This window comes from Sinocyclocheilus rhinocerous, unplaced genomic scaffold, assembly GCF_001515625.1.
Source record: "Sinocyclocheilus rhinocerous isolate Xijiao unplaced genomic scaffold, SAMN03320098_v1.1 scaffold208, whole genome shotgun sequence".
Taxonomy (NCBI): domain Eukaryota; kingdom Metazoa; phylum Chordata; class Actinopteri; order Cypriniformes; family Cyprinidae; genus Sinocyclocheilus; species Sinocyclocheilus rhinocerous.
The window spans coordinates 493,491-512,801 of record NW_015650085.1 but is presented as its reverse complement, the minus strand read 5'-3'; the positions used below and the strand labels follow the sequence as shown (position 1 = coordinate 512,801).

The following is a 19,311-nucleotide window of genomic DNA, read 5'->3' as shown; positions in this document are numbered from 1 at the left end:
TTGCATATGGCTTATCACCATGTAAAATTGCACATGGCTTCATTATCGTTTAAAATGTCTAATGTGGTCCAAATCAGAAGACATATCCCCCTTTTGTTGTACTTTGACATATTTAAGCAACACAGAGACAGACTGTCAGTGCTAAAGAGTCCAAGGGGCAAAAGAAGTTCAAGTGGCTATTTTTTAATTAGGAGCAATTGTTATTTTGATTGTTGGCTTGGACTTTTTGTGCAGAGTGGCCCTGTAAGTCACATTCCTGCTCTGATTAAGCTTGGCTTTATTGTTGTTGACTATTTCCTCTTCTTTTATTTTTTTCTTCCTTTTCTTTTGCACTGTTGTTGTTTGTATAGGAAAGCCTGCTTCGAACCTTATTATTGTAGTGCTAAAAATATTTGTAAAATTATTTGACGTTATATAACGAACAGCTTGTAACACTCCAAAGAGAAAGGAAAACTTGAAATCGCATCATATGACCCCTTTAAAAAAAATCTCCCACTTGACTCCACGTCATGACTCCGCCCACACTGCATTCCTTTGTGAAACTGCGTTTGACTGCGATTTATAAGGCTGCAGCTGTCTAATAACCAACTAATATTTATTTTAAAAGCATTTTAAGTGACTCTTTAGCGTTATAAGTAGACTAAACACGACCTGTTTCCTACTATAGCGAAGGCTTAGCTCATTAGCTCATGTTAACGTTGCTTGGTAACCTTCCCTGAGCGTCTAGTCACGCAATTCATTAAATATTCATAAGCCACGCCCCACATCTCTCGGATTCGCCAGCTGACCAACGCTCAGCCCCAAAGCCCGCCCCTCGTCCAATTAGATACGGCTACTCATCGAACGCCACGGCGGGTCGTTAATATTCATAAGCTACGCTTTAGCCGTAGTGGGATTTGTAAATTCGCCGCGTCTCACTGTCATGCGCAACGGTGGCACTGCCATGTTGGATCGAAAGCTCGGTGCACAGGAGTTCAGATGAAAGTTTAGAGTCTCAAGACGACGTTGGATAACCTTGTGTCTATTTCTGAGACACAAGACCTCTCTCAACACACCACCGGCCGAAACACAACAGGTCTGATTATGAGAGCCTTCGGATCCAAGCGGCGGTGATCAGAGATCAATGAACACGTATTTTCTGTTTAACACTTCCTGATCACAAGTTCACACCATCGGATTGTTAAAAATGAGCGGTCCACTTTCACACAGGAGGCCTGGGATCAATGTTGGCTCCATTCTTCTCACCCCGCAAGAAAACGAAGTGCTTTCCAACCATCTGGGCAGGAAATGCACCGTAAGTTCTCAAGCATTTGCTTGATTTCTTTGCCAGGTAGTGTTCAGTCACGCTGTGTGATGTTACCAACTCGATTAGTGTCACTAATGATTTCACTGGATTGTAACACTTGGATAATCCATTAACAGAATACAGAGATACACTGTATCCAGTTGTTAAACATACGCATCTGTCTCACAGTGTTTTTGCTGCAGTGAACGCTTTTAAAGTTTCAGGTAAACTTGTGTGAGAGAGCGGGTTTTCAGACTTTTTGAAGCAAATATGATGAGTCCTTACTAAAATATAATGACTGCTATACAGTTTTATATATCCACCCGTATTATATATACGAGTCGGCGTTTCATGACATCGTTATATAAATCTGGAAACGTTAAGTAGCTACAGCGCGCCTTATTTTGCCTCAGTAGTTCATCTAATTTAATGAAAGCTCATCATAGTAGTAGGTGAACTTGATTAGGAGGTTTAATCATATTGGCAGGCACATGTATTTATGTAACTCTCAGCTTGATTTTATGACAGATGAATCCCGTCACATTAAACTCTTCCTCCTCCTCCTCCTCCTCCTCCGACTGTTTCAGACTCGCATCAAATAGTCCTGGTTTCAAATACTAAACCTTCACCTTTACATTTCCAAGTCTACGCTATGTGTGCAGTGATAATAAACTAGGCTTTCATAACTAAGATTCATTTTAGGAAACTGTTGTCATTGGTGTGTCTGGTTAAACTATCAAGAATGTTTAACCAAATATTCAAGATTTGGAGGAGCAAATGGAAAAGACATTGGATGTTTGGCTGATATATTGTGCAATTTTATGCACATTTCTCTAATTTTACACATTTACTGTATAATATTAGTACGTTTTGGCACAATGACCATCTTGGTCACATTTATTGACAGACAATCTCAAAATAACTATCGAGTTGGCAAATTAATCAGTCCTGATGATTTCTGTGTTTATGGGTCAAAGATGAGACGTCCCATTTTGGTGTCTGCTTCAAATAAAAGTGATTTTATATGCACGGATAGCATATTAAATGCAAGTAAAGTGTCTACTTTAATGTTTCAAATAGCTTTTGTGAAAATAAAATGTAAAAATGTGTGAAATAATGTTCCATTGTCATTCAGCTTAAAACATTTATGTAAAAATGAAAATAAAAAAATTATTAATAAATGGGGAAAACATTAAAGGAACTTATTAAAATATATAAAAGTACAAATTTTAACTTAATAAATATTATTATATTTTAAATGATTAAAAACTGACATATGGGTAAAAACCAGTGGTTTGAAGGATATAGCAAATAAAATAAACATTCTAATGTATTAAAAAAATTAAAGCTGTATTAAACTGTTTTTTTTTTTTTTTGATGCTCGAAAACCGCTTTTCATTTTGACCCTTATTAAACTTAAGTTGCACCTTATTATTTTGTAGCGATAGGTGATCGTAACCTTTTGATCTCAAGTTTAATAGTGCACTACAGACACGATCCCTCATTGTTTTGTTTAATCATCATCAGTGTAATCAGATTTCCCTCGGGCTGTTGTTGCGTAACATGCTGATACCCAAATTAGACCAGGGTTTTATTTGGGTAATGTTTAGTCCAGGTAGTCCAATGTCACGTGCTGCTCTCGCTCACCTGTTCGTTTGTAGTTCTGTCTGTTTCCTCATTCCACTGTTACCTGTTCTGTTCCTACATGAATGTCGTGTTCTTCAGATAGCAAAAACTAAGCTTCCCTTTTCACATGAAGGCACACGGGTTTCCAAAGAGCCTTGTTCCTCTCTGCAAAATGGGAACCAGGTCTGAGTCGCTGGACTTCTCGCCCAAAATTCAAAGTTTCTCTCGCATGACATGAGTCCTTGAATGCTTCACATTCCTGGCGGTGTTGGATGGTGACGGTGCTTAACATACGCTTGCGATATCAATGCATCCTACAGGCTTAGAGTCACCTTTTGACATTGATTTTGAAAGACTTTTAACGGCGTGTTGTGGCATGATTGAAGTGGGTGTGTTGTCCACATTTCTCTGAGGATTCAGTTCAGTTGCTGTGAATCACAGAACTATGAGTTTGTGACCTCAAACCTGTCCTTTTCTTGTTAGTCTTCTGCCAGCGGTTTTGCTAGTTAGGGAGCTTTTGCTGCATGGAGTTCACACACCGACTGGAAGCAGCGTTAGTTTTAGACCAGGACTGCTCGATCAGCCCACCGTGAGGATGTGGTCCGGTGGGTCTCGGTGATTTTTTTGCTGCTGCTGGCAGTATGTGGTTCTCCTCCTGCATGTGAATGTGGGGGGTTGGAGAACCAGTCCTCTCAGGTAGTTCCTGCTGGCCGAGTTTCTGTCATTTTTTGTTGTTTGAACTGTGAGGACGGCTACAAATCTCTAAAGCCTTTTCTTCGTTTGAGTGTGACAGTGTGTAATGCATAGCATAGATCAGGGGTCTCCAAACTCGGTCCTGCAGAGTTCAGCTCCAACCCTAATTAAACACACCTGAAGCAGCTAATCAAGGTCTTACTAGGCATACTAGAAACATCCAGGCAGGTGTGTTGAGGCAAGTTGGAGCCAAATTCTGCAGGACACCCCTGGCATAGATTCTTCAGCTTTGAACCTCAATATTATCCTTGCAGTGTGAGTTTTTAGATGTCCAGTGCTGATACATAAGAGTGGGGTGGCTGATGGACGAAATAATAATTTGACATGTTTGTAGAGTTGTAATAGTCTCCTCATGAGGTCTACTTATAGTGCTAGTTATAATTTGTTTTTCACTGTTTACTAATTTTAGATTAGGGGTTTTTCATGCAAAAATAATTAACCCCTTCCTAAAGTATAATGACGGCTATATAAAATTGTTTATTTATTGATTGATTAATTTACTTACTTACTGAATTTATATATTCTTATTATTTACAAGTTATTGTAGTACTCATCAAAAGTGTTTTATTTTTTTTTTGTATAAACAGAAATTTCTGTATGGGAATCATGTAGTGATTTATGGAGTTTGTGTATTATTTATGTAGTTCTATAATGTTATTTAAAAATATATTTAATTATAATCTTATTACTTTTTTTTTCATTTGTTTTATATATTATTTTTCAGTTTGATATGTATGTATTTGAAACTCTTAGGCTCACCAAGGCTGCAGTTATTTGATCAAAATACAATAAATACAGTGATATTTTGAAAAAAGAATTACAAATTAAACAAATTTTTTTCTGTTTTAATATATTGTAAAGTTAATTTATTCCTGCAAAGCTCAGACTTCAGTGTCACATGATCCTTTAGAAATCATTGTAATACGCTGATTTGCTTCCACATTTCTCTGAGGATTCAGTTCAGTTGCTGTGAATCACAGAACTATGAGTTTGTGACCTCAAACCTGTCCTTTTCTTGTTAGTCTTCTGCCAGCGGTTTTGCTAGTTAGGGAGCTTTTGCTGCATGGAGTTCACACACCGACTGGAAGCAGCGTTAGTTTTAGACCAGGACTGCTCGATCAGCCCACCGTGAGGATGTGGTCCGGTGGGTCTCGGTGATTTTTTTGCTGCTGCTGGCAGTATGTGGTTCTCCTCCTGCATGTGAATGTGGGGGGTTGGAGAACCAGTCCTCTCAGGTAGTTCCTGCTGGCCGAGTTTCTGTCATTTTTTGTTGTTTGAACTGTGAGGACGGCTACAAATCTCTAAAGCCTTTTCTTCGTTTGAGTGTGACAGTGTGTAATGCATAGCATAGATCAGGGGTCTCCAAACTCGGTCCTGCAGAGTTCAGCTCCAACCCTAATTAAACACACCTGAAGCAGCTAATCAAGGTCTTACTAGGCATACTAGAAACATCCAGGCAGGTGTGTTGAGGCAAGTTGGAGCCAAATTCTGCAGGACACCCCTGGCATAGATTCTTCAGCTTTGAACCTCAATATTATCCTTGCAGTGTGAGTTTTTAGATGTCCAGTGCTGATACATAAGAGTGGGGTGGCTGATGGACGAAATAATAATTTGACATGTTTGTAGAGTTGTAATAGTCTCCTCATGAGGTCTACTTATAGTGCTAGTTATAATTTGTTTTTCACTGTTTACTAATTTTAGATTAGGGGTTTTTCATGCAAAAATAATTAACCCCTTCCTAAAGTATAATGACGGCTATATAAAATTGTTTATTTATTGATTGATTAATTTACTTACTTACTGAATTTATATATTCTTATTATTTACAAGTTATTGTAGTACTCATCAAAAGTGTTTTATTTTTTTTTTTGTATAAACAGAAATTTCTGTATGGGAATCATGTAGTGATTTATGGAGTTTGTGTATTATTTATGTAGTTCTATAATGTTATTTAAAAATATATTTAATTATTATAATCTTATTACTTTTTTTTTCATTTGTTTTATATATTATTTTTCAGTTTGATATGTATGTATTTGAAACTCTTAGGCTCACCAAGGTTGCAGTTATTTGATCAAAATACAGTAAATACAGTGATATTTTGAAAAAAGAATTACAAATTAAACTAATTTTTTTCTGTTTTAATATATTGTAAAGTTAATTTATTCCTGCAAAGCTCAGACTTCAGTGTCACATGATGCTTTAGAAATCATTGTAATACGCTGATTTGCTGCTCAAGTTACATTTCCTCTTATTATTATTAATTTTATTAACATTCCTTAATATTTTTGTGGAAACTGATACATTTTTTTTTCAAGATTCTTAGAAAAGTTTAAAAGAACAGCATTAATTGGAAATATAAATCTTTTGTAAAGTTTTAAATGTCTTTACTGTCACTTTTGATCACTTTAATACATCCTTGCTGAATAAAATATTAATTTCTTTCAAAAAATAGCAACATTCATATTGTATAATGCCTCTTTTCTTTGCTGTATGATCATCAGTGATGTCATCAGAGTGCATGCATGAATACATATAGGCTACATTACGTCACCAGATTTCTTCCAGAGGGCATTTCCGCTAGCCGCAGCTAATAATGAGCGATAAACTGTGAGATAACATCACACGCACTCGGGTTCGGATGGATGCCTCTGACTTTGAGTAATGACCGAAATGAACTGATAATAGGCGGCAGCTTCATTCAGCCAATGAGAGCGCAGAAGCCCCTCTCGCTGTGTGTGTGATCCTACTGTGTCCCTGTAAAGCTTCCTCTCGCTTTTATCTTGTTGTTAATGGAAGCTTTGAGTGAGTCTGTAACAGCTGGCTGCATTTGCGTGGCTGCATCCCTGGCCGGGATCCTGGCAGAGCCGTGTGGCTTTGCTGGTTCTCTTTGATTATGTAAATCATCTGGCCCGTCCTGAGAATGGATGCTGATCGTTAATCCCCAAAAGTGGCTGTTTGGCGAGGACATCTTCATGTATATTGCAGCCATTCACTTAAAAGTGCTGCTCGGAAGTTTGGGATTACATCACTGTCACGAACACAGTTTTTAGGAGTAGCTTGAATGTCCTTTGTGGCTTTTCGCTAGAAATATTCACTGGCTCTTTTGTTCTGATTCCTCGCAGCTGGTTCATCTCAGGTCAAACGCTTGATTTGTAAACTCAGCGGTTTAATTAGATGCATGCGTTGGTTTCATCTCGGGTGTATCCTTGTTTATATTGTGGAAAGCAGGATTTTGACTTTCACTCTTCAATGTCTGTCCAATCCTTTTATAAAAGCTAAACTGCAAAAACAGGTCATTTTGTGGAAGCTTATTTCCAACATGGAATGAAAAAAAAGATCATTGCAACCTTTTCTCACAATTATGACTTTATATTTTGTAGTTCTGAGTTTGTGTCTCTTACGAGTCTGAGAAGAAAAGCCACAATTGTGAAAGAAAGCCTTTATTTTATTTTTTTTTATTTTATTCCTTTTATTCCATAAACAAAATTGCAACTTTTTATCTCACAATTTTTATTTTATTCTTTTTATTCCATAAACAAAATTGCAACTTTTTATCTCACAATATTTCTCAGAATTCTGAGTTTATGTATCACAATTCTGACTATAGAATAAACTTGCAATTCTGAGAAGAGAAGTCTGAATTGTGAAAGTCGCAATTACCTTTATTTTTTTTACTCTTTTATTCCATCAATTAAAATGGTAATTGCAACTTTTTATCTCACTTTTTTTTTTCACCGAATTGAGATGTTATCGCAATTCTGAGAAAAGTCTGAAATGTGAGTCACAATAATTTTATTTTTTTATTCCTTTTAATTCATAAAAAATAAAAAGGTAATTGATTTTTTTCTCACAATTCACTTTTTTTTCTCCGTTAACATCAGACAATTCTGATTTTTTTCGCAATGTTGAGAATTTTTTTTCTAACAATATAAACTCACAAATAGTCAGAATTTCAAGACAAAAAGTCGTAATTACCTTTTTTATTCCTATTTTATTTCCTTTATTACATTAAAAATAAAGAAAAGTATTTGTGACCGTTTATCTCACAGCTCTGACTTTTATTTCTCGCAATTCTGAGTGCATATCTCACACCTTTTTTTTTTCTCAGAATTATTGCAAGATTTATGTAATGCTATTGATATCGCAATCAAGAACTCATTAAAGGGGTCATATGATGCGATTTCAATTTTTCCTTTCTCTTTGGAGTGTTACAAGCTCCTGGTGCATAAAGAAGATCTGTAAAAAAGGCGGGGCATAGAGGAGAAACAATAATGTACAGTATGTGGAAAATAATGTGTTTTTTTAACCTTAAACCACATAAACACATTTCATTATACCAAATACACAAAATAATGTTCTTTTTAGCAACATCATATGACCCCTTTAACATATGACCGCTCACATTTATATATCAGCATCTATTTAGTATTCAGAAACTTGGTTCATTCACCCTAGCAATTATGATTGTTTACATATAAAAGGTGAAATAGCAAAACTCTCCCATAGAATTTGGTTCTTTTTGTATTAAACAGGCATGCTGGATTTAATTCTCTCATTCTTCGTAATGTAAAAAATTATCTATGATTATAAGCTGTGCTTTTTGCCAAAGAGGTTCGACTGCAGTCGTAATGTGTTCCTCTTGATTAGTCTGAGAGTGCATCTTCGTTCACTGGCGTTGGGACCGGCGGCTTCGTGGGGAGACTATGAAAAGCATCGGGCTGTTTTCTGTGAGCACTGTGGTCCTCGCTCGCATCCGTCATGAGGTGTTTGCTCTATGAATGACACTGCGGTATGATAATGTCCTCTTACAGATTGACCACCGTTTGTCCGCAGCAGTTGAACGCCACAGTTTGTGCTAGTTTTATAGGATTAAAACTTTCTTTAAAATTGACCACTTGTGGTGAGCTTTATGGCACATGCACTTATAAACCAAAGAGTACCAATGTTTTTAATTTTTTCATCTTGACTTTAAGTAGTATTTTATTAAAAATCATTCTGAAATGTATACTTGGGCGTCTGTTTTCACAGTAGGTTAATGTGACCTACATAAGCAGGTGCAGAATGGCATTTCAGTTTCAGATTTGTATTAATTCTGCCATTTCTGTTTCTGCAGAGTTTGTGTTCAGCCGTGGTGCAGGTCTATGGAGCCGACAGAAACTCATCCTGGGTGAAGAAGTGCTGTGGGGTGGCCTGTCTGGTGAAAGACAACTCTCAGAGATCTTACTTCATCAGGGTGATTGATATGAAAGTAAGTCAACAGACGCTCCATGTGGGTCAGATGCCTTTTTGATACCTCTGTGCACTTTTCATTGAGCTTAGTTGTTTTCATTTGGAGCCAAACATATTGTTTAGCACAATAACATTAACTTTTCTTAAAAAATATATCATTTATATTCATGTATATTTTATTTTTATTATTTTGAGTAAATATATAAATAAAATATATTCTTTCATTTTAAACTTTATTATTTATTCATTTATATTTTATTCATGTATTGTTTAAATTGTTCATAAAATAGATACAATAATATATATATATAATATATTTGATTATATGGCACATATAATATATATAAATTCATTTTATTTATTTTATGAATAACTTGTATATAAAATATTTTGTTTAAAAAATATATGTTCGTACATATATAAATATATATATTTTATACATATGTGTATATTTTTTAAATAAATTGTATTTAATTATCGTTTTATTTTATTTATAAATTAAGTAATATATTAATCAAATATTTTCTTTAATATTAAAACATATTATTTATATTTATGTTATTTATATATTTGATTCATTTTATGAATTTTTATTTTACTATATAAATACAATCTATATTCATATAAATAAAATAATATAACATTTCACATATGGAAGTCATGTTTCTCTTAGTATTAAGGAAACCGTTTCTTTTTCTGCTTTGACAGGATGGAAAACAATTGTTTGATCAAGAGCTCTACAACAACTTTTCAATAAACTACTCCAGGCCATACTTTATCACATTTGCTGGAGATGTAAGTACTCAGATCTTGTATCTACATGCCTTCTGTGTTTTTCAAACAATCATGCTGTATGCTTGTACTTCAGCGGACCGTAAGGTATGTGCCATCATGGACACAGACACAGATAAAGTTGGAGTTAAAATCAACGTAAACATGAAATTGAATTCATTTGCTTTGGTCTTATTATGTATGATTCATCCATGCACTTTATTTCCTACAACACTTGATTGATCTTAAATCTCACCTTCTTGCTCTTTCACTAATAAAGCTCACGTTTTAAAATCACATGGTGGTGAATTTAGTAGTAATGGTTATCTTAATTTTGTCTTGCAGAAAAAAGACGTGACCCACCTAATGGTAGGTTGTTCACTAATAAATTACATGAACGTTAATTCTTGATAGACTGAGCTTTAAACATGACTGACAAAGGTTATCAGTTAAAATGTATTTATTTCTCCACACGATTTGAAGATATGTGTTTATTAATACAGAACAAATGTTGAATAATCAGGTTGTAAAAGAAATGTCCAAATTACGTTTTGTGAAATCAAAAGAAAAAAAAAATTGGAAATTATATTTTCCTGGAAAAAAAAGCCTATTTTTAAGGTCATTAAAGTTTTGTATTGACAGTTTGGCCCAAAATTCTCATTATATTAAATTAAATAAGTAAATTAAATTGAAATGAATAAAATTCTGCCATTCTATATAGCTACATTTTATATTTGCAAATGTTATTTATTTAATTATATATATATATATATATATATATGAGAAGAGTTCATTTGCAAACCGCGATAACTCCATTTTTATTATTTTTTTCAGAAATCAAGTTTTTTTATTGCACATTCCAAGTAATATCAATCAAACTGAATTTGGGTTGTTTTGATGAAGTAATAATAACTTATAATAACTTAATAATAACAAATAATACAGGTAGGCCTAATTTACAAAAATAAAGTTAATTGAAAGTATGTTTTTTTACATATTAAAAGTTTGTTTTATGGCAAAAGCAGATAACTCCACATTTCATGTTTTAGAGTTAAAAAAACAAACACTCGTTTAATCTTTGTAATCTCCTCAGAAGGGGACTTATCGGCTTCTGTTCAAAAACAACAAGGGCGCTTATCGGCTTCTGCAGTAAAACATAGTTTTCCTACAATTTACCACATAGTTTTAAATGCATATAAGCAAACACAGTAGCAAATGTAATTTTCAAGCATACACACCATCTCCCTTATTTGCTGTTAGTCAAAACTTGATCTTCACAGTGGTGATGGTCTTTTAACTGTAAGGCCCCCAGGGGCCGTCAACTACCCGCCCAACTAACATATGTTAACAGTCCATTTCGCCTCTTTACCATCCACCCCAGAGGCAAAAATCCAGCTATACTGGAAAATCTGGCACCTGAGTCACTTCCATCCTATAGCCCGAGCAATGCTGAAGCTTTGAAGTAACATGAGGTTTCACCAATTCATGTTCGTGTATACTTGACCTCCTGACATGTGTTTGATGTCTGTGGATGAGCAACACAACAAATATTAGACCTGTTCTATTTGAGAGGATTTTCTCTGCTGGTTATATGAATTTAACCACTTACAGCCGCTTACAGTCACCTGGTACTGACATTCATCTCGGGTGATTAGCGCCCCCTGGATGCGTGGAGGATTTCTCATTGGTGTTGCATTGTAGCGTGTCCTCATCACACAGTGCTTAGAAGAGCCTGGGAGATTTGCAGCAGCTTATTGCTGGCTTTAATGGTTATGTAAAATCCAGCGGTGGTGTATAATTTGTCGGGATTAAAAAGAGGCGGGACTTTATATCTGGCTGCAGCCTTCAAATGCTGGCAGAGAAAAGCAAGAGCAGCCTGACCGGACCCAGTGTCGTGGACGTCTGCATGCATTCAGAGATGATGTTCTGCACCACCTTTTTGTCAGCGCCGACTGATGAGATACTAGATGAGGCTTCAGATTTGGGAGGTTGCCTGGCTCCCCTGCAGTGCCTCGTACTCCCGCAAGACGAGCTGTACGGTCCCCGCGGCTAACCTGCGGCACAGCGAGCGCACCTGTGTGGTGATGGGTAAAATCCTCCTGAATGTGGGTTTAGGGGGTGGAGACATTAGCGGACGCTGTAGCCCGTTGTTTTTACTCTCGCCCGCTTACAGTGTCGAGCGCGAGGATGCAGGTAGGTTGTGACCTGAGATGTTTCGTGAAGTTTCTCTGAAGACTTTTACATGATTGGACGAGGTGCTTTATTGGCCGGTTTTAGTCTTAAAACAGTTTCTTGTGTTCAGTGCATTTAAGAAAGTGAGTGTTATAGAAAGTGCTTGATTTATAGAAGCCCGTTTCTGCCATGGAATAAAAACAATTTAAAAAACGTGATTGTGAAATTCTTATCTCATAATTTGCATTGAGATATAACTCCGAATTAGGACTTTTATTTTCACAGTTCTGACTTTTTTTCTCAGAATTGTGAGTTTGTCTCGCAATTCTGACTATTTCTCTTAGAATTCTGGGTTTACATCTCACAATTGACTTTTTTTCTATAAATTCTGAGTTATTTGCAATTTGGACTTTGTTGTTTCTGCCACGCTATAAAAAAACTAAAAAGACTTCTGACTTCTTTTTTTTTTTTCCTTGCAAATGCGAGTTTCTATCTCAGTTCAGACATTTCTTCCCAAAATTGCAAGAATTATGAGAAAAAAAATCATAATTGCAAGATATAAACTCAGAATTGTGAGATTAAAAAGTCGCAATTACCCTAATTTATTATTATTTTTTAATACCGTGTTGGAAACAGGCTTCCACATTTTTATCACATCACTTAATGCCGAATTAAAAAATTAATTTGATTGTGACTGTGTCAGGATGCAAATGCGAGTTTCTATCTCAGTTCAGACATTTCTTCCCAAAATTGCAAGAATTATGAGAAAAAAAATCATAATTGCAAGATATAAACTCAGAATTGTGAGATTAAAAAGTCGCAATTACCCTAATTTATTATTTTTTTAATACCGTGTTGGAAACAGGCTTCCACATTTTTATGACATCACTTAATGCCGAATTTAAAAATTAATTTGATTGTGACTGTGTCAGGACCATCAGGACCTTTAGGACCAACACTTCTGATGGCAACAGTGGACATAAAGAACCCCGAAATCAACAATCAGCGTTATCAAAATAACACTCAAATGAACAACATCAACTTCAACAGGAAAGACAAAGACAAAGGCAAAGGCAAGAACAAGAAGAAGAAAATATCCAAAGCTGAAATCGGCACCCCGAGCAATTTCCGGTGAGTTGACTTTTATGTTCAAACCAACTAGGTTTCACGTCTCCCTTTCTAGCATTGTTGGTTTTGGCCAGGTATTGCATTCATTTCCTTGTGCACTTAACAATGAAGCTGCTTTATCAAATCGGAGTTCCTGTTCTTTTCCTGGGCGTTCACTAAGTATGTTGTGTTGGAAAGTGTAATCGGATTGGACACTTGTTTTTAATCTCATGTAATGTATCCCAGACGTGGATAATCTGGCCGTTGTATTCCAGGAATCATGTTAAAGTCGGATGAGACTTCCTTAAACATGAACGCGTTTATTGATGTACTTTAATCTCCGTTTTATCTTTATTTGCTTAATGCATTTACAGTTTCTAAGCTGTTTGGTTCATGTTTCTTTATTAAAATGTCTTTTTGTTTTTCCAGGCATGTTGGGCATGTCGGCTGGGATCCCAACACAGGCTTTGATGTGTGTATTTTTGCCACTACATGTTTAATGCATGTTAAAGCGCATCTGTTTACATGTGTTCATCATTTTCTGGGTCATGGGTCACGTCAGGATATGATTCACAATAGCAAGCCATCTCTTACACAATGAGATTGGAGGGGCTGTATCTTTATAATCCAAAACAATCATTCTCCCAAAAATCAAGGATCATATTTCAGGCGTTGCGCTGGGAGTGTGTATTAGATCTGTGTGGCTCCACTTTTTAATTTGAACTCCCCTGAATGAGAGATTACATAAAGGGGATTTATTGGGGGTTACGGTGTGATTGCGCTGGTAGACTGTCTGCAGGAGAAATGTTTCATTATCAGAGGAAATAATTATTAAGCCCTATACGGTACATTCATCTGTTTGTGGTTTAAGGATATTCTGAAATATTGTGTCCCCCAAAAGTCTTAAGATATATCTTAAAAGTTATGTTTAAAAGATGTCTGAATCTCATTGCATTACATAATAAATGAGCAAACTGAGTGACTTTTTGTTTAGCACAAGAACATTTTTCGAGCAATACAGTTCACAAAAAGTAATTGATTAGGTTTTCAGTGATTTCAAAAATAGATATACTGTTCAAAATAAAGACAAAAAGTTTTGTTATTTCTAGTTACTGGAATACACTATTGTTCAAAAGTTTGGGGTCAGTAAGAGTTTAAATGTTTTTGAAAAGCCTCTTCTGGCTCCATTTATTTTATAAAAAATACAGCAAGAACATTAATATTGTGAAATATTATTACAATTTAAAATGACTGTTTTCTATTTGAATATATTTTCAAATGTAATTTATTCCTGTTATGCAAAGCTGAATTTACTCAGGATCATAAATAGAAACCTTTTGTAACATTATAAATGTCTTCACTGTCACTTTTGATCAATTTAATGGATCCTTGCTGAATAGAAGTATTTATTTATTAAAAAAAATCTTACTGACCCCAAACTTCTGTATGTCCACAGTTAATGTAGTGATCTACAAAAGCGTGATTTAAAAATTAGGAATACTGTGACACAAGAAGCAGAAGTTAACTCTAAATTTGATTTGTATTCAGATCCTTGACTTTTGTTTGTCTTTTCTCAGTTGAATAATCTGGACCCAGAGCTAAAGAACCTGTTTGACATGTGTGGCATTTCTGAGGCCCAGCTCAAAGACATAGAGACGTCTAAAGACATCTACGAATTCATTGAGAAGAGAGGAGGAGTAGAGGCTGTCAAAAATGAACTTCGACGACAAGGTGAGTCCAAGAGTTTGCGTACGATTATCAGGTGTTTGAAAACTCTGATATTAGAACGTATCTAAGCAAACCTTATCTTATGTTGTACTATAATAAAGTAATGTTCAAATAATTTGTCCTTCAGGACCCCCAAGGTGTTGTGGTAGGTTACTTTCCCCATTTTGCATGAGTCTGCAGTGAAAAAAAAAGAACAAACAATCAGTTTTGTACCTCGAAAATAGGCACTGCAGTGGCCCAATCAGAAGGCTTGCATTCATTACTAAAAGTCTGCTGTGGGCTGAAGTTGTGTGTGTATCTTTAGAGATCATATTTGTAGCCTCGAGTCAGAGCCAGAGTTGGAGTCAAGACCTTAAAACACTCCAAAACTAGACCTCCAAATTCCCAGATCCAGACTGATCCCTGTTTGTTCAAGAAACAGGCTGAATTTAAAAAAAATAATAATAATAAAAAAACAATTTAAGCCACTTTAATGCAGTTTTGAAGTCTCAAGCACAAGATCAACACTCCAGCTCTGGTCAGATGTTAGAAGAACATCTCTTCTGTTTTACTCACTGCTCACAGCTCAGATTTCCCCAGTCCAACTTATTCTTCAGAGTCAGCATTTGTAGTATTAGCACTGGTTTGCTGGAATAAGTTCAGCTGTGAGCAGCAGCCAGAATGAACATAGTGCATCCTACATGAAAGCTGCTACAGCTGCTTTCTCTGTCCTGTGACGAATTCAAGAACCCTGGAGTGAAACTTCTATTTCTAAGTTGGCTTTGACTTTGAAGTGATTGCCTGCATTCGAGAGTGTTTGGACAGGCATATCGGATGTTAATAATTTACCACATTGTTTGGGTGGGCAATATGGCCAAAATATAATATAACTGTAACACAAGTACATACGAGTAACTGTAATACAAGTAAACAAACAAAAGTTTTGAGTTAAGCTTTTTCTTAATTTAATATTTTTGAACAAGGACACATTAAATTGATCAAAAGTGACAGTAAAGACATTTATAATGTTACAAAAGGTTTCTATTTTTTTTTCTTTTTATTCAGCAAACAGTCTTGAAGAATACATATATCACGAAATATATGTTTCCACAAAAATTTGACACTGATAATAATAAAAATGTTTCTTGAGAAGCAAATCAGCATATTAGAATGATTTCTGAAGAAGCATGTGACTGAATAAATCACAGGAATATATTACATTTTAAAATATAATATATAAAACATAAATATATTAAGAATACAGTTATTTAAATTGGTAGTATATCATAATATATACTTATTGTTTCAATTAAATAAATGTGAGCATAAGATGCTGCTTTCAAAAACATGAGAAAATCTTGAATATCACGTATTTGATTTTGCTTTAAATACAACGGATTAATGTTTTATCTGGTCAGTAGCCATGTATTAATGCCTGTTTTTGTAAGGTTTTCTAATCTCATTTATTTTCTCTTAATATTTGAAGCTTGAAGGACCCGAACCGGAAGATAAAATTATTAATTAATTATAAATTATCTTCATATTCTTTGACATTTTCATTTAAAAAACTTCAAAATAGTCAATCTTAAAATAAATCTGAGAGTTCTGAATCAGAATTCTGTGATTCTAAGCTGCTGTGCAGCTATAAACAACAGTTCTTAATAGCAACTTCATCCTCATCTTGACGTTTTGAGACACGTTGCACTCAGTATTTTTACATGAATCCATTTTTTAGGTATGTTTACCATAACGCAGCATTCTGTTGTCTTTCCACAGCACCTCCACCTCCACCATCCAGAGGAGGACCGCCACCTCCCCCACCTCCCCACAACTCCGCTCCTCCCCCACCTCCTTCCAGAAGCCGAGGAGCGCCACCTCCACCTCCGCCGTCAAGAGTGCCCACCTCTGCTCCTCCTCCACCTCCTCCCTTCCGACCAGGTATGGGAGCACCACCACCTCCTCCCCCCAGCAGAGGGCCCGGGACTGCTCCCCCACCACCTCCTCCATCCCAGCCTGCCTCCCTGTCTCCACCAGCCCCTCCACCTCCTCCTCCATCTTCAATGGTCGGGGCACCACCACCGCCGCCACCACCTCCTCCGGGACCCCCTCCTCCCACGCCTCTGCTACCAGACGGGGATTCTGGGGAGCTGCCGGGGGGTAAATCCGCACTCCTGAACCAAATACGAGAAGGAGCGCAGCTCAAGAAAGTGGACCAAAACAACAAGCCGCCCGTGTCCAGTGGTGGCCGTGACTCACTCTTAGACCAAATACGACAGGGCATTCATCTTAAAAACGTGAGTAGAGTGCTTTTATTTATTTTTTTCATTAAAAATTCTACTGACCCCAAACTTTTGAACAGTTTGTACTTTTGTATTCCAGTAACCAGAAATAACTGAAATATTATATAAATTATCTGAGAAAAATTATATACCGGTAATATAGTGAAATCTATTTCAAATATTTAGGTTAGCCGTCTCAAACATACTAGTTGGCTAAATAAAATTAATAAAAATAAATTAAAATTATTAGTTCATGTTCTTTGTAGAATTCCTTACATTTCCAAAATTTCATTATTTTAGCGATTCTGTTTACTGACAAGACAGGTACTGGAGATTTTCAGCTTCAATATTAGCTTAAAACCACTGGTACCTGTTTTGTCGATGAATCAGTGACATGTATTTACATTACTTAATCAATTTAATTGTTTGTTTTTTGTAGCAATATTAACATCTCTAAGTACAGCATCTCTCACAGCTTCAGTTCCATACTGAAAATAACTCTTGATTTAGATTTGTGTCCATCATGAGAACTGCGTGGCATGCAGGTGAATAAAACCATTCTGATCATGTGATATTTTCAGGTACCGGACTCTACAGACTTGGCTCCGCCTACTTCTTCCCCCTCATCTGGGATCGTGGGGGCGCTGATGGAGGTCATGCAGAAGAGGAGCAAAGCGATCCACTCTTCAGGTATGTGCCGACCTGATGACAATTACAATCAGACTCACTTAGATTGTGTTAGACGTCTGTCTTGGTTAAAAAGCAGAAAACTAAACATTCAATCCGTGGTTTTGTAGATGATGATGATGATGATGATGATGTAGAAGATTTTGAGGATGAAGATGAGTGGGATGACTGATGACCAGGGCTGCCCAAAAGAATTAAAACACTACATTGCTCTTGACATTCTAAATCTTATAAAATTGTAATGTAAATGGATGACCGATTTGCTGTAAATTTTTGTTGCCTTTATGCTTTTTTGTATTAATCTGTGCAATACCTCATTTAATCTGTAAAGGTTTGTCATGCATCTCCTGTAAAGGTTTTATTTTCCTCTCCTGGATTCACGTGCAATTTTACATCAAGTTTTCTTGATTTGTAGAGTTGAATGTTTTGGGGTCTTTTGTTTTTTTCTTTGTAATTCTTTGAACGAAAGTTGACTCTTAAGGAACAAGATGAGCGAGTCTTTAATATTGATATTGTGACAAAGCAAGAACACTATTTTCATGCTTTTCTCTTACCTTTTCTTTTTCAGTTTAGCGCTGTTGTTTTCTTAGAAACCATATTTAGCCCCATTGCTAAGTTGTAAATTTGCTCCGAGTTTGAGTCGGTTTCTATATTTGCACGAATCAAAAAGAAAAAAGTGGGGAAACGGCGCAATACGGCAGATATGTTTACACATTGTGTGCTATAGCTACTACGTCAGGACTCTCCTTAAAATTAGATGTGAGAAGCACTACAGTTATTAGAAATCTTCTGTTTGCATATGCTAGTTTGCATTTTACTGGCATTACAATAAATTTCACGGGCACTTTTTTTTTTTCTGTTGGTCAGATACGGTTCAAGCTGGAATTTAATGTTCATGTGTGCCATTGAAAAAAAAAATCCTGAAGTGGACAGTTTGTACGTTCTCAATGTTTTACTAATAACGCACTGTGATGCTGTACTAATTCAAAAAGAGAGGCTCTGGTTCGCCTGACGGTCCGCAGTGGGTCGGATCATATAGTTTCACTGTTTTTAGCAGTGTTATTTGAGCAATTCAAATATATTTTCCAGTTTTCATCCTTCGTTTAACCAGGGTCGCTTTGCATTGAGACTTGAAACCTTTGCAATGAGGTTGAAAAGAATTATTAAAATTGTACACTCAAATAAATGTTAATATTTACAGAACCTTTGTGTATTTGGTTGTTTTTTATTTTATTTAATTTGAGAAACTATAGAGTAAATGTGACTAAAACCTTGGAATCCAGTTTTCCAAGTAGGCGATTCATAAAATGAGTGATTAGAGCAAAGTCAGGGTTTCTACGGGTCTTAACAAGCCTTAAAGGGTTAGTTAACCCAAAAATGAAAATTAGCCCATAAATGACTTACCCTCAAGTCATCCTAGGTGTATGACTTTCTTCTTTCAGACGAATCCAGTCGGAGTTATATAAAAAATTGTCTTCCATCTTTCAAGCTGTTTCATGGCACTCAGCGGGTGTTGCATGCTAAAGTCCAAAACAAGTTAAATAAAAAGCGCCCATCCATAAAAAAAAAAGTTCACACGAATCCGGGGGGTGAACAAAGGCCTCCTGTAGCGAATCGATGCGTTTTTGTAAGAAAAATATCCAGATTCAAAACGTAATAATCACTTTAATGTAGCTTGCGCTCACTGTTGTA

General features: G+C 35.9%; 2 protein-coding genes across 2 annotated transcripts; both read left to right on the top strand.

Moving 5' to 3' along the window:
• Positions 1–875: 875 nt before the first annotated feature.
• Positions 876–11,623, top strand: LOC107711472 (neural Wiskott-Aldrich syndrome protein-like). The gene is made up of 4 exons (XM_016516451.1): positions 876–1,294; positions 8,781–8,915; positions 9,605–9,826; positions 11,510–11,623. Exons 1-4 carry the CDS (start codon positions 1,187–1,189, stop codon positions 11,621–11,623), a joined length of 579 nt encoding a protein of 192 aa, XP_016371937.1. The 5' UTR covers positions 876–1,186.
• On the top strand, positions 11,414–18,489 carry LOC107711506 (neural Wiskott-Aldrich syndrome protein-like). The gene is made up of 7 exons (XM_016516494.1): positions 11,414–11,860; positions 12,772–12,970; positions 13,376–13,418; positions 14,524–14,677; positions 16,430–16,947; positions 17,514–17,622; positions 17,730–18,489. Exons 1-7 carry the CDS (start codon positions 11,635–11,637, stop codon positions 17,789–17,791), a joined length of 1,311 nt encoding a protein of 436 aa, XP_016371980.1. The 5' UTR covers positions 11,414–11,634; the 3' UTR covers positions 17,792–18,489.
• The last annotated feature ends 822 nt before the right edge of the window (positions 18,490–19,311 follow it).

Coding starts and splice junctions, on each gene's coding strand:
- LOC107711472 (XM_016516451.1), top strand. CDS start 1,187: ATGAGCGGTCCACTTTCACACAGGAGGCCTGGGATCAATGTTGGCTCC. Junction 1,295..8,780: donor ATCTGGGCAGGAAATGCACC/GTAAGTTCTCAA, acceptor CTGTTTCTGCAG/AGTTTGTGTTCAGCCGTGGT. Junction 8,916..9,604: donor TCAGGGTGATTGATATGAAA/GTAAGTCAACAG, acceptor CTGCTTTGACAG/GATGGAAAACAATTGTTTGA.
- LOC107711506 (XM_016516494.1), top strand. CDS start 11,635: ATGAGGCTTCAGATTTGGGAGGTTGCCTGGCTCCCCTGCAGTGCCTCG. Junction 11,861..12,771: donor TGTCGAGCGCGAGGATGCAG/GTAGGTTGTGAC, acceptor TGACTGTGTCAG/GACCATCAGGACCTTTAGGA. Junction 16,948..17,513: donor AGGGCATTCATCTTAAAAAC/GTGAGTAGAGTG, acceptor TGATATTTTCAG/GTACCGGACTCTACAGACTT.